General features: G+C 64.6%; 2 protein-coding genes across 7 annotated transcripts in view; one reads left to right on the top strand and one right to left on the bottom strand.

The window, feature by feature from the left end:
- AATK (apoptosis associated tyrosine kinase) overlaps positions 1-11,249 on the top strand; it is a 34,435-nt gene extending 23,186 nt beyond the window's left edge. For 3 of the 5 annotated variants that reach the window (XM_019735693.2, XM_074320214.1, XM_019735694.2), the window contains 11 exons: positions 535-614; positions 1,077-1,195; positions 1,383-1,470; positions 2,202-2,335; positions 3,529-3,613; positions 3,697-3,818; positions 5,278-5,427; positions 5,884-8,533; positions 8,645-8,792; positions 8,942-9,124; positions 10,139-11,249. In XM_019735693.2, coding sequence (XP_019591252.2) covers positions 535-614; positions 1,077-1,195; positions 1,383-1,470; positions 2,202-2,335; positions 3,529-3,613; positions 3,697-3,818; positions 5,278-5,427; positions 5,884-8,533; positions 8,645-8,792; positions 8,942-9,124; positions 10,139-10,179 — 3,800 coding nt within the window. In that variant the 3' untranslated portion in view covers positions 10,180-11,249. Of the gene's footprint in view, positions 1-225; positions 348-534; positions 615-1,076; positions 1,196-1,382; positions 1,471-2,201; positions 2,336-3,528; positions 3,614-3,696; positions 3,819-5,277; positions 5,428-5,883; positions 8,534-8,644; positions 8,793-8,941; positions 9,125-10,138 lie in introns of those variants that run through there. The other 2 variants (XM_074320215.1, XM_019735695.2) reach the window with 2 other exon arrangements.
- Positions 11,250-12,353: 1,104 nt separating this feature from the next.
- BAIAP2 (BAR/IMD domain containing adaptor protein 2) overlaps positions 12,354-13,146 on the bottom strand; it is a 66,574-nt gene continuing 65,781 nt past the window's right edge. For both annotated transcript variants that reach the window (XM_019735654.2, XM_019735656.2), the window contains one exon: positions 12,354-12,793. In XM_019735654.2, the coding sequence (XP_019591213.2) occupies positions 12,724-12,793 (70 nt within the window). In that variant the 3' untranslated portion in view covers positions 12,354-12,723. The remainder of the gene's footprint in view (positions 12,794-13,146) is intronic.

Raw genomic sequence — 13,146 nt, 5'->3', positions numbered from 1 at the left:
GGGCGCAGGAGGGCATGAATGGCCTCTGCAGCCCTAGCGCTCCCCCCGCTGACCTCACCCAGGGGCCTGCAGGAGAATGAGCCCAGTGTGTCCCGTGCGGGGCAGTGCCAAGCAGTCCCCAACAAAGGAGCCTTTGGCGTGCCTGGCGCTGGAATGTCAGCCTGCGGCAGGGGTGAGGGGACAGGCCACTCCAGTGCCCTCCTCCCTGTGGCCTCGGCCCCAGCCACACTGCATTGCCTGAGCACCAGTCCAGCTCTCGGCCCTGCCATCCCAGCCTGACTGGTCCCTGTGGCTCGGGCACAGCCTTCCCAGACCCACCCAGAAAGATGCCCGGATGCGACTTGCAGGTCCATGGCTCCCCCCGGTGGCAGGCACCCTGCTTCTGATGGCAGCCCCCAGGTGTGGCTGAGCTCTGGGGGGCTCAGGCTCCCCAGAACAGGTCAAGCGGATAGCCCTTCAAGGGGTCTGATGAGGGAAGATAGGCGCGGTGGCCTAGGCTGAGCTGAGGTCTCTGAGCCCCCTGCCCTGTTACAGTACAGCTGCTCAAGGCCACAGACCTGGGCCGGCACAGCCTCCTGTACCTGGAGGAGATTGGCCACGGCTGGTTCGGGAAGGTGAGTTGCTGACCTCGGGGTAGGGGAGGGGCTGGCATCTCCGGCCCCTTTTTTGCCTGGGAGGTGAAGGGGGCAGGTGCAGACCTGCTTCTCTTGGGAGCTGCTCCAGCACTGGGGACCCCTCTCCAGGTCCCCGCCCTGCTGGGCCCCTTCCTGGGGAGCTCGGGGTCTGCAGCCCCTTCTCAGCTATCCTGTGATCAGATGCTGGGAGGTGCCTCCGAGAGGGCTGGGGGCGGAACAGAGAGCAGCCTCTGGCTCCTGGCTGGTCCCTGATCCCCAGCCTGGGTGCCATCCCTCTTCCTCACTGCGGACCCCCGGAGAGTGCTGAGAACAGCGACGTGGACAATATTACAGCCAGGAGGGTTCACCCAGGAGGGGTCCAGAACCCATTTTGCAGATGAGTAAGGTGAGGTACAGAAAGAGCAGTGCCTTATCCAGGGCAGGTGCTGTGCGCCCCCACAGGTGTTCCTGGGAGAGGTGAGCTCGGGCATCCTCAGCACGCAGGTGGTGGTGAAGGAGCTGAAGGCCAGTGCCAGCGTGCACGAGCAGGTGCAATTCCTGGAGGAGGCGCAGCCCTACAGGTGGGTGGCACCTGGCACAGGTGCGGCTGGAGGAGGTGGGTGACGGGCTGAGCCGGGAGGTGGGGGCTGTGCTGGGCACTGGGGCTCGGTAATCCAAGGCAAGGTCTGTGCCGTCCCCCCTCCTCCCAGACCCCCCCACCCCTCCTGCCCGTGTGTGAGTCAGGGGGCAGTCTGTTGGCTCCCACAGGGCCCTGCAGCACGGCAACCTGCTCCAGTGCCTGGCCCAGTGCACAGAGGTGACACCCTACCTGCTGGTGATGGAGTTCTGCCCCATGGTAAGTCGCACCCTCCCTGGCCCCCCAGCCCATCTGCCCCGAGCTTCTATCCAGGACAGGGATTTGGGCCCTGCCTCCCCACAGCGAGCACTCTGCTGAGCTGGGGACCTCTTGCCCCACTCTGGGGGTCTCCCATTCCCCCCTAAAGTTGGATGGGGGTTCCTGCTCCACCATCTGCCAGAGGCAACTGTGCTTGAAACTGCCCCCAGGGCCCCGGCCCGCACACACAGCTCCCGCCCTGAGCTGAGCTGCCTGCCCACACGGAGGCGTCCTCGGCAGACGTGGGTCTCTGAAGCACCCAGGCCCCACTATCTGCTTTCTGGGCTCTTGGCCATAGCATTGACCTTGGGGCTTCCCCAGGACAGCTGGGCCCTCCCTGGAGCTAGGCAATGTCAGCAGGTTAGGGAGTTGCCCCCTGACCCTCTGATCACCTCCCTGGGTTCTGTCCCGGCTTGGTGTTGCTGCTTGTGTGGCCCGTCTGCTGGCCATCAGCTAGGCTCCAGTGGTCTGGACAGTGGATGAGTCCCTACTGGCCCCACAGGGCTGCCTGGGTCTGTGGGTGTGGTTTGGACCAGTCGTCCTACAGAGATAGCCCCTGGGGGTGGGCACCTGTTAGCAGGACCCCGGTCCCCCCAGCAGGCCCTGTGTGGGGAGGGGGGTGAGAGGGGCCAGGCCTATGGCTGGCAGTGCCCACTCCTCACCGGCAGGTAATGGTGCTGCTCTCTTGGCAGGGGGACCTCAAGGGCTACCTTCGGAGCTGCCAGGTGGCGGAGTCCATGGCGCCTGACCCCCTCACCCTGCAGCGCATGGCCTGCGAGCTGGCCTGCGGGGTCTTGCACCTGCATCGCAACAACTACGTACATAGGTGAGGGTGGGGGCGGGGTGGGAAGCCCTGGGTCCCACGGGCTCTGTGGGGGGCTGTGTAAGGCTGGGGCTTGGGGCTCACCTGCCTTCAGCCTCTAGGGCCCACCTGGAAAGGATGGAACAGCACAGGCAGGAGGGGTGGATAGCTGCTCTGTAGGACGGTTAAGTGAAGTGACACACACTGTCCAGCTGGCCTGGGCAGGCACACAGGGCCTGAGGCCTGTCCTCTGTCCCCGAGCTGGTCAGCGCCGCCCGGTGGCACCATGGCCGCCCCTGCTCTCCTATCTCCCTTAGGCCTGGGGGGAAGGACGGCTCTGTCCTGCCTCCTGCCCTGGCCCCTGAAGTTGGAAAGATGGGCCAGGGTGCCCAGCATAGGGGGACGTGCCGGAAGAAGTGGTGATGGACGTGGCCCCGCAAGCCCCGGATGCCGCACGGGCCGTCCTCTCCAACAATATCCTGGTGCTGAGTGATGACACACGCAACTCCAGCATCAGTGATTTTGTTGAAGAGGGCAGCTGCCAGCCTCCCGACGTGCCGGCCGTGCCCACCCAGCCCCAAGTGCCCACACGCCCCCTAGGTACATAGGAGCACTACGGTGGATGTGGGCTGACCCCACCATTGCCCCAGTGCCCTATGCCCAGACACCCGGCAGGCAGGCAGGGGAGAAGCCGGCAGCCAAGGCTGGCCTCTGGGTTGGAGGTGGGGTGGGGGTAACCACACTGCTGGAGATGGGCACTCCACACCCCGCCCTGGGGACCTCCTGGGGAGCTGCAGTGATGGTACAGTGAACAGGAGAAAGACTGCAGTGTCCCTGGGCTGGCTGGCCCCCGAGGGACTAGTCAGCAGGCTGGTGTCCTAGCAGAAATGGGGAGTGAGTGGGCTGGGGTCGGGAGGGGTTCCAGTGACTGCTGTGCCACACTTCTACTGAGGGCCCAGGAATGTTCTAGATTCTCTGGGCCTCACTTTCCTCATCTATGTTGTAGAGTTTGAGGCCCAGTCCATGAGGACCCTCCGAAGTGCCCGGTCGGGGGCAAGGGGCCCAGGCTCTAAATGGGGAGGGTGGGCAGCCTCTTCAATGCCCCTTCTTGCCCACCCACCAAGCTGAGCCCAAGATGGCCCCGGCGACAAGTGGTTCAGCCCCCTCTGCCCTGGACACCCCAGCACGGCTGGCTGACCATCCCTTCTGCCCCTCAGTGACCTGGCCCTGAGGAACTGCCTGCTCACGGCCGACCTGACAGTGAAGATTGGCGACTACGGCCTGTCTCATGGCAAATACAGGGTAAGTGGGCTGGGCCGGGCTGGGCCGGAGGGGCAGGGCGGCCGCCTGGGCCTTGGCACTGATGCTGCCCCACCTGCCCACAGGAGGACTACTTTGTGACGGCCGACCAGCTGTGGGTGCCGCTGCGCTGGATCGCGCCCGAGCTGGTGGACGAGGTGCACAGCAACCTGCTGGTGGTGGACCAGACCAAGGCGAGCAACGTGTGGTGAGTAGGTCCTGCGTGCTGCCCGGAGTCTCGGCCCGAGAGGCGCCAACTCTGTCCCACCTGCTGCTGCCAGACCTCACGCTGGCCTGACCTGAGTGGGTGTCCTGTGAGCACACAGGGCCTACAGGCCCGCCGGGCACCAGGGGGCTGACTCCCACCTCCCTGCCGTTTCCTACATGGAGGGGACGCGGGCAGGCTGCTAAAGAAGGGCTGTGTGTGAGGACATGCTGGTCTGTCCCACCTCGTCACTCTCGGAGCTGGCCAGACAAGCCTCAAGTGAGGTTACGGGGGTGCTGGGGTCACCTGGCGGGATCTGTGGAGGACCCATGGGCTGATGCCCACAGACATTGTGGTGAGAGCGTGCATTCAGGTTGGAGAGCCCTGTGGGAGTGACAATAGGCTGGACTGACGAGTGGGATGGGGGCCTCACGAAGTACCTGTTCCCATGCAGAGGGGCTGATAGGGACTGGGGGTCCCCGTGACTGCAGCCTGGAGGCACCGAGCCAGGCACAGTATGGGCATTCAGACCCAGTATCGCAGCCCCTGGAAGGCCTGGGCCCGAGCTACAGTGAGAATCAAAGGCATGGACTTCCACAGGCTGTGAGAGACGTCTCTCCATGGTGGTCCGGTCCCTGGCCTTGACCAGCCTCTGCTTCCCCCTCTGGCCTCCTCCCAGCGCCCAGGCCTTGGTCTGGCCTCCCCTGTTCCTGATGAACCCTCAAAGCCTGGATCCATGGACCAGCTCCCCTTCCTGAGCTTACCCCTGGCCCTCCACTGAGCCATTGAACTGTGTTCCCATTGTGGGCACTATCTCCTCTGATCCTCAGCTGTCCATCCAGCTGACCCTCCTTGCCTGCCCACCCTCCTACACGCTGGCTGGGGTCCCCTGGATGGTTCTGGCCAAGGCCATCATGACTGCTCCATTGGCAAATCTGTCCCTCCCACCCCAAACCTCCCGGGACAGTCCTGGGTCCCAAGGGGCTGGGTGAAGCTGTTGCCCCAGAAGGAAGCCAGCTGCCTCCTTCCAGCACCGTGTGTTCTGGACGCCCCTGCCTGTTCTCCTGGCCGCCCACTGGCCTGAGAGGTCCCTAGACTCACCCCTCCCTGTCTTGGCACCAGCCCCTCCTTCCAGCCTCCACTGGCGACTGGCAGGACCGGGAGCTTTGCCAGGGCAGCTCCTATACCTGGTAGTGCCTGGTCTTCACCGTGGCAAGAGAATGAATGAATGCACATACGAATGGAGTTGGGTTCGTTAAGGCCAGTTTGTTTTTATTTGCCTAGGAACCCTGGGCATGGGCTTGGGCCTGGCTGGGTGGCACGTCCTGCCAGCCTTTGGGAGGGGCGTCCCTCAGAAGCTGGTGTGGTGAAAGGAGCTGCCCCTTGTCCCACACTCCGAGATCCTGTGCAGCTGTGCCATGCTGACCGTGCCAGCCTCTTCTGATGGCCATTGCCCCTGCAGGTCCCTGGGCGTGACCATCTGGGAGCTCTTTGAGCTGGGCGCACAGCCCTACCCCCACCACTCCGACCGGCAGGTGCTGGCCTACGCCGTCCGGGAGCAGCAGCTCAAACTGCCCAAGCCCCAGCTGCAGCTGACACTGTCTGACCGCTGGTGAGGGCCCCGTCATGCCAGGCTGAGGCGGGGGTGTCCCCAGCAGGAGGGCTGAGACAAAGGGGTGCTCTGAGTCCTCGGGGCAGGACCACCTGGGTTTCCAGTTCACCCTGGCTCCCCCTGGCCGGCAGTGACCTCTGGGTCCCACCCTGTGCCCAAAGGACACCGGCCTCCTTACCTAAAGCACAAACTGGCCTGCAGGCAGGGCAGGGTGACTTAAAGGAAAAGTGCTCCTCCCACTACTGGCTCCCAAACCGCTGAGCCCACCGCGGGAGATTTGGGGTCTCCTTTCCTTAAGGAGATTCCTTTAAACTGGCCTCGAGGGATTTTGAGTGTGAGGAGGGGACCCCACACTCTCATGTTGAGGGCAGACGGGCTCATCCCTAAAGGGACTGCGGGTCTGGGGGTTGGGCCCTGCTGGTGGGCGGGACTGAGCCCCCGCCTCGCTCCCCGCAGGTATGAGGTGATGCAGTTCTGCTGGCTGCAGCCCGAGCAGCGGCCCACGGCGGAGGAGGTGCACCTGCTGCTGTCCTACCTGTGCGCCAAGGGCACCACCGAGGCGGAGGAGGAGTTCGAGCTGCGCTGGCGCTCTCTGCGGCCCGCTGGGGGTGGCCCAGGGCCCGGGCCGGGGGCGGCCTGCCTGACACTGGGGGGCGCGGGCGAGCTTGCCGCCGCCTCGTCCTTCCCACTGCTGGAGCAGTTCACGGGCGACAGCTTCCACGCGGACTGCGACGACGTGCTGACGGTGACCGAGACGAGCCGCGGACTCAACTTCGAGTACAAATGGGAGGCGGGCTGCGGTGCGGAGGCCTTCCCGCCGCCGGGGGGCGCGCCGAGCCCGGGCCACACTGCGCACCTGCAGGAGCTCTGCGCCCCCGACGGCGCGCCCCCGGGCGTGGTGCCGGTGCTCAGCGCGCACAGCCCCTCGGTGGGTAGCGAGTACTTCATCCGCCTGGAGGAGCCCGCGCCCGTCGCGGGCCACGACCTGGACTGCGCCGGCTGCGCCCCCAGTCCCCTTGCCGCAGCCCTGACCTCCCAGGGCAGCGACCGCAATGAGGACTCTGACGGCAGCGCGGCCACCTCGCTGGCTATGGAGCCACTGCTGGGCCAGGCGCCACCCGCCAACAGCCCCTGGGGCGACTGCGACCACTACCCATGCAGGAGTGTCACTCAGGACCCGCCCCGCCTCGCGCGCCCTCCCTCTCCCAAGGCCCTGATGCTGGCAGAACCCGGAGTGGAGGACACTGACTGGGGTGTGACCACCTTCTGCCCTCCCTTCTTTGAGGACCCGTTGGGCACATCCCCCTCTGGGACTTCAGGGGCCCAGTGGTCCCTGGGCAAGGAGGAGGAGCCAGGGGACGCTGAGGCTCGCAGGGCTGCCCAGCAGAGACACTGGAGCTCCAACATGTCTGCCAACAACAACAGTGGCAGCCGAGCACCGGAGTCCTGGGATCCAGGCTACGCAGGCGGCTACATGGACGGCTGCCCCGGCAGGAAGCACACGCTACGGGCTGTCCCTGAACTGGGCCACCCTCTGGCCCCAGAGGACCCCAAAGATCCTCTCCTTGAGCCAGAGGGGGCCTCCTTTGGTCAGAAGCCGGGTCTCTGCCTTGGCCTCCCCCATCTGTGTCCTGCTGAGGGCCTGGCACCTGCCACCTGCCTGGTCACATCCCCCTGGACAGAGGCAGCCGTAAGTGGGGGCAACAGCCCCCAGACAGAGCCCAGGCTTCTGGAGGAGGCTGAGGGCTCTGCTGGACCCCAACTTCCCCTTCCATCCATCCCATCCCCATCCCAAGAGGGAGCCCCGCTTCCCACTGAGGAGGCCAGCGCTCCCACCGCCCTGCCTGCCTTGCCCACACCTGCCAGCAGCTGGGCAACTGCCAACGAGATAGCCCAAACCCTGGACAGTGGCAGCAGCTTCCTGGAGCTGGAGGCGCAAGGCAGTGAGGATGAGGACACCACAGAGGCCACTTCCGGTGTCTTCACCGACTTGTCCAGTGATGGCCTGCAGGCCGAGAAGCTGGATGTGATGCCAGCCTTCCGCTCCCTGCAGAAGCAGGTGGGAACCCCCGACTCCCTGGACTCACTGGACATCCCGTCCTCAGCTAGCGATGGTGGCTGTGAGGTCTTCAGCCCATCAGTGGTTGGCACCTCTGGAGGGCAGCCCCGAGCCCTGGACAGCGGCTATGACACAGAGAACTACGAGTCCCCTGAGTTTGTGCTCAAGGAGACGCACGAGCCATGTGAGCCAGAAGTTTTCGGAGAGCTGGCCTCAGAGAGTGAGAGCCCTGGGGCCGAGTCTCAGCTCTCCGCCTCCCTCAGCAGCTTCAGCGAGAAGAACCCCTACCGTGACTCAGCCTACTTCTCCGACTTGGACACAGAGCCTGAGACCCCTGTGGGCCCAGAGAAGAGACGAGGCGGTGTCCCGGCCCCTGGGCCAGAGCTGGATCTGGAACGCCGGCAGAGCTCTGGGCTTCAGCCTGTACAGCCCTCCTCTGAGTCTGGGGTGTCTGGAGAGGCACAGAGCCCTGGCCCCCGGGAGGTGCCACCACTGCCATCGTGTGAGGACTCTTCCCTTGAGCCACGCGCCTGCTCCACAGGCCCCAGGCCAGAGCCTCTCTGGCCCCAAGGTCCAGCCCAGGTGCCTCCAGTGGCCCAGCCCGGGAGTTCCAAGACTTTCCTGCTGACCCCGGTCCCACCGAACTCAGAGAGCCACCGCCCTGAGCTCCAGGAGGCCCAGGGACTGCTGTCAGCCCTGCAGGAACGGACAGGGGGCCCGGGCACCCTTAGGTCCCCACTCTGCCTGGCCCTGCCAGGACTCCCCACAGCCCCGGAGGGTCGGCAGGAGGACGACGAGGAGGACAGCGAGGACAGCGACGAGTCGGACGAGGAGCTCCGCTGCTACAGCGTCCAGGAGCCGAGCGAGGAGAGCGAGGAAGAGGCGCCGCCCGTGCCCGTGGTGGTGGAGGAGAGCCAGAGCGCGCGCAACCTGCGCAGCCTGCTCAAGATGCCCAGCCTGCTGTCCCAGGCCTTCTGTGAGGACCTGGAGCGTAAGAAGAAAGCTGTGTCCTTCTTCGACGACGTTACCGTCTACCTCTTCGACCAGGTGTGCGGCCGCCCTGGGCTCTGCGCGCGGGTGAGGGTACCCGGCGGGACTGAAAGCGGTGGGAGTGGCCGCTACTGGCCGCCGGAGTCACGTGCTGCTCTGACCCTCCAGGAAAGCCCCACCCGGGAGCTTGGGGAGCCCTTCCCGGGCGCCAAGGAGTCGCCCCCCGCGCTCCTGGCAGGCAGCCCCAGCTCCCCCAGCGTCCCCTGCCGGCCGCGACGCGCTGAAGGATCTCCCGACGGCTTCGCGGTGGAACCTGGTGAGCTGGGGGCGGGGCTACGAGTAGCGGGCGTGGCTTGTAGGGGCGGAACCGGGACTCTACGATTTCCTGGGCGGGCGGGGCCTGTGACGTCACGGGGTGGGCTGGTCCCCGTCAGCGGCCGCGAGTGACCACCAAGCGGTTTACAGGCCGACGATTCGAGTGGGACGACGGCTTGCCGCTGACGCCGTCCCAGCAGCCCGCCCTGGCCACCCCCGCGCCCTCCAAGGCGGCTGCGCCCCGCCACTTCTCGCGCTTCACCGTCTCGCCTGCACCTGCGTCCCGCTTCTCTATCACGCACGTCTCGGACTCGGACGCCGGGTCCGTGGGAGGTGAGGCTGCGGCAGAACTGGCGGGAGGGAACACCACATCGGATAATGGAGTGTGTGGCCGGGAGGGGCACCTGCTGGGTGCCCAGGCCCTGCGTTATTTCTAGTCTTCTGTGCAAGTTGTTTTCAGATGGGGAAACTGAGGCTGGGAGAGGTCGGGTCGCGCCAGGCCTGTCTGTCCTGGCCACCTTGGTCAAGGCCTTGCCTCCCTGTCTTCTGGGCTGAGACTGGATGCGGCCTGGCCATCAGGTCTCACCCTCTTCTCGCTCCTCCAGAGGCCCAGGCTGGACACTAAAGACCCCTCACCCTGCTCTCTGCCTGACCGTGGCCTCCCCAAACTGTCCCAGCCCGTGCTGGTCTGCCTCATCCACTGTCCGCACCCTCCTGCTCCCTGCTGGCTCAGGTCCCCCCGCACATCTCAGATCTGATGGCCCTTGCCCAGTGGCACCAGTGGTGGCGGCTCAGGTGCCTGGTAGGGCCCTCCTCGGGTCTTAGCTCACCCCTCCCTCCATGCTGCACACCTGTCAGCCTCAGACCAGGGTGGGTGTCCCCCACCTCCCCAGTTCTTTCGAGTCTGCTCAGCTTCCCTGAGAGCCCCCCCAAGATGCCTCCTGGTCATCTTCTCCCCCAGGCCGACCCAGCCCCTTCCCTGCTACCCTTGGTCTGTCCCTGGCACATTGTGTCCTGAATGGACGTCTGAATACACTAGAAGGTCTGCAGGAGGCAAGTGTGTGACCTTGGCCAGCCAGGTTCTGTCTAGGCCTCACTTTCCCCACCTGTGAGAGGAGGACTCCGAGGGCACGTTGAGCTTTGTTGGGCCCAGAGGACAGACCCTGGCCTGGGCCTGGGCCCTGGTGATGCAGCAGAAGTGGGCCTAGCACCCACCAGGCAGAGCTGCTGCAGCCCTGGCTGGTCAGTGGCCCTAGGCAGGGATCGAGGCCAGGTGGGAGTCCTGGGGAAGAGGCTCTGGCAAGCCCCAGCATCTCCCCTAACACTCATGTGGCACCTGTTTGCCAGGCCCGGCAGGAGGTGCTGGGAGCAGCTGTAAAGAAGCTTGAGGCCCAGGTGTTCCCCCTCTGGAGCCTCTGCCCGTCCTGCTCCAGGCAGCAGCAAGGATGGTAACCAAGAGTGAGTGGAGTATGGTTCCGGCGGTGGTCAGCAGCAGCTTCCAGCACCTTGATGCCCCACGCAGTGCCCTGGACAGGAGCGGCCATGTACGCCAGCTCGATTGCTGCCCTGGGGGCAGGATTCATCCTGGACACTCGGGTCTGCTGCTATGACCCAGACCTGGTGGCATCTTACCATGCAGCTGCTCCCTCTGCCCTGGCCACTGCTGTCAGACTGCTTGGCCTGAGGCCAGGGGACCTGCTCGTGGCTGGAGGGGGGCTCCCACGCCCTGCCCACTGGCTCCCGTGTTGCACTGCAGAATGCTGTGTCCCCACCCCGGGCAAGAGAATGGGCACAGGCCTCTCCCTGCCCCCTTGGCTCCTTCCGCCTTGTTCTGGGTTTACTCAGTGCAAGAAGAGGACCCCAGGCTCAGGGGCCCCACCACCCTTACCTCAAAGTCTGTGGCTGTATTTCCCTTACTGACTCAGCTAGACCCAGAAGCTTTCCTTCCCCATGGGGTCTGGGGCGGCTCCTGCCTGGGTCGCGCTGCTGGAGCCAAGGTGGGCAGCACGAAAGATGGGGGGCTTTCAGGCTACATCCCTGCTGACAGCCCCATTCTAGAGGTGCCTGCTGCTGGCTGGTGTGGGCAGCATCCCTCTGCAGGGCACTGCCCAGTGTGGCCCAGCTGCCAAAGGATAGTGGGGCTGCCCCCATGGTCAGTGTCAGGGCGCGTGCCAGCAGGGAAGGGGACTTGGGAAGGGGTGGAGCTGGGAGGGGGTGGGGGCAGGGAGCAGCACAGGGGATATTTTTGTAACCGCTATTGTCAGAGCAAATGGAAATGGGACGATCTTCAGTTACTGTTGCCAAAGAGATGTAAGTTTATTGTTGCTTTGGGAGTGTGGGTGGGGACTCATTTGGGTTTGTGTTTTTGTTTCTTATTAGTTTGAGGCTTAGGATGCTGGTGCAATGATTTTCTTGTTCTTTGTTTTTTTAAGAGAAATCAAGCTAAGACAAAAAAGCCTTCACGCCAAGCGTGTGTTTTCTTTCGGGGTTTGCAGATAGAGCCTTGGGCAAGAGGGGGCATGGCTGTGCTGGGGTGGAGACCCAGCTGCCAGCTCTGTCTGGGGGGCACAGTCCCTCCTGACCGTGGCGCAGAGGGTGGGGGCTGCAGGAGGGAGGCTGACCCTTTCCCCACTGTCCCTGGAACACCTTGGTGAAGGGACAGTGACCTGGGTCATAATGTGCCCAGGTGGGGTCTGCCCAGAGCAGAGGGGGACTGATCCCTGCAGCCCCCTCTTCCTGCCCTGTGCTTAGCCCTGCCTAGGTAAGGGCGAGGAGTGGCCACAGACCTCTCCAGAAGCCCTTCCCCATGTCCTTCAGGAGGCCCTGAGCCCAAGGGGGCACTGGTGAGCTGGGAGGCAGGAGCGCTCTGCGGAGTTGGGGCTTCTGTGCACCCCACCCCAAGCATCTGCCCTACATCGCCGCCTCCCCACACGGCCCATCGCCAGCTTCTGTGAGCTGACAGGCCTGTGTGCCCGCCGGGACCCCATGCCCCTGCCCTCTGCTTCCTGTCCTGGGGGGGGGCATGGGCAGGCTGCAGGCAGCTCAGGGCTCCAGGACCCCTCCTTGGAGGGCCTGGGAGGTGTGAGCGCTGCCTGGACCTTCTCCCTAGGTGCAGACTGCTGTCACCAACACTGGTCACCAGGGCTGTATTTCAGCCACAAATGTCAAATAGCACGGATCCAATAATAGAGTTTCTGAAATCGGGTATTTCAGCTAAAATAAGGAAGTAGCTGAGGTGCGGCCCACCCAGGAACCCCGTGGCAGGAACCCCTCCCCCACCAGGGCACACAGCTCAGATCTCCTACCATCTACCCCCGAGAGGAGAGCTGGGGGCCCCGCAGCCAGCCCTGGATGCAAATGGGGCTTGAGCAAGGAGGAAATGGGATGGAGAAGCCCCCCAAAACTGCTAGCAGGAGTGGGGAGGCCCTGCAGAGCCCCAACCAAGGGCCTGCCAGGAAGTTAACTGCTCTTCATAAATTCATTTTCTTCCAAAGAAGGATGGCAGGGCCCCCTCCGGCACCCCAGGCCCCCTACCCGAAGGCTGACACATCACAGCTGGGCATAGGTGGGACAGTCTGTTTATTGACCAGGCACTTAGGAGCTACGCATAGCGTGGGAGCTGGGCTTCCCTTCCAGCCACCAGCTGACAATGCCCCTCCTGCTCCCGCTGGGCTCCACGGCCCCCGGCCCACCCAGCAGGTCCCGGCTCCGGCCAGCCCCCTTGTGTTCTCCTCGGCCATGGCCCCAAGATGCCTTGTCCGCAGGAACAGCCAGGGTCCAGCCCAGGCCAGACTGAGGTGGGGGCAGCGTCGGCAGGTGAAGGGTATGGAAGGAGAACATTCTCTAAAGGGGGCTGTGCAGACTGTAACAAAAGAGCTTACATGTGGCGTGGGGAAGGAAGGGCCCGGCCGGCAGTGGGTGCAGATGTGTTGTCAGCTGAGGAGGGGGGCAGACCTGTCATTGGTCACTGTTGGCCTCAGGTGGACGCTGGTGAAGGGATTCCTGAGGAGACGAGAGAAGGGAACAGTTACAGTGTGCGAGGGCTGCTGTGCCACCAGCCGTGCACATGGCGCCATCCAGGACCCCAAGGGCCCAGCCTCTGGGCTCAGCGCAGGTGGGCAACAGAGGCTGCTGGGAGAGACAGGGAGGGGCAGCACCTGCAAGGCCAGCTGACCCCCAATGCACCGCTTCCTGCCACCCCCACGTGGAACCGTCAACCCTCCTTGGCAAGGTGGACGGGAGGGGGCAGGAGCCCCACTGCCCCTCCGCATCTGCCTTGGGGCTGGAAGCCAGCTCTTTCTCAGTCCCCAGTGGGCCTGAATCCAAGTCTGGGGAGGGAGCCACCCACAAGGCCA

This window comes from Rhinolophus sinicus, linkage group LG15, assembly GCF_036562045.2.
Source record: "Rhinolophus sinicus isolate RSC01 linkage group LG15, ASM3656204v1, whole genome shotgun sequence".
In the NCBI taxonomy this organism is placed as follows: domain Eukaryota; kingdom Metazoa; phylum Chordata; class Mammalia; order Chiroptera; family Rhinolophidae; genus Rhinolophus; species Rhinolophus sinicus.
Note: the sequence above shows the minus strand (reverse complement) of the source record. Positions and strands in the feature narration are given on the sequence as shown.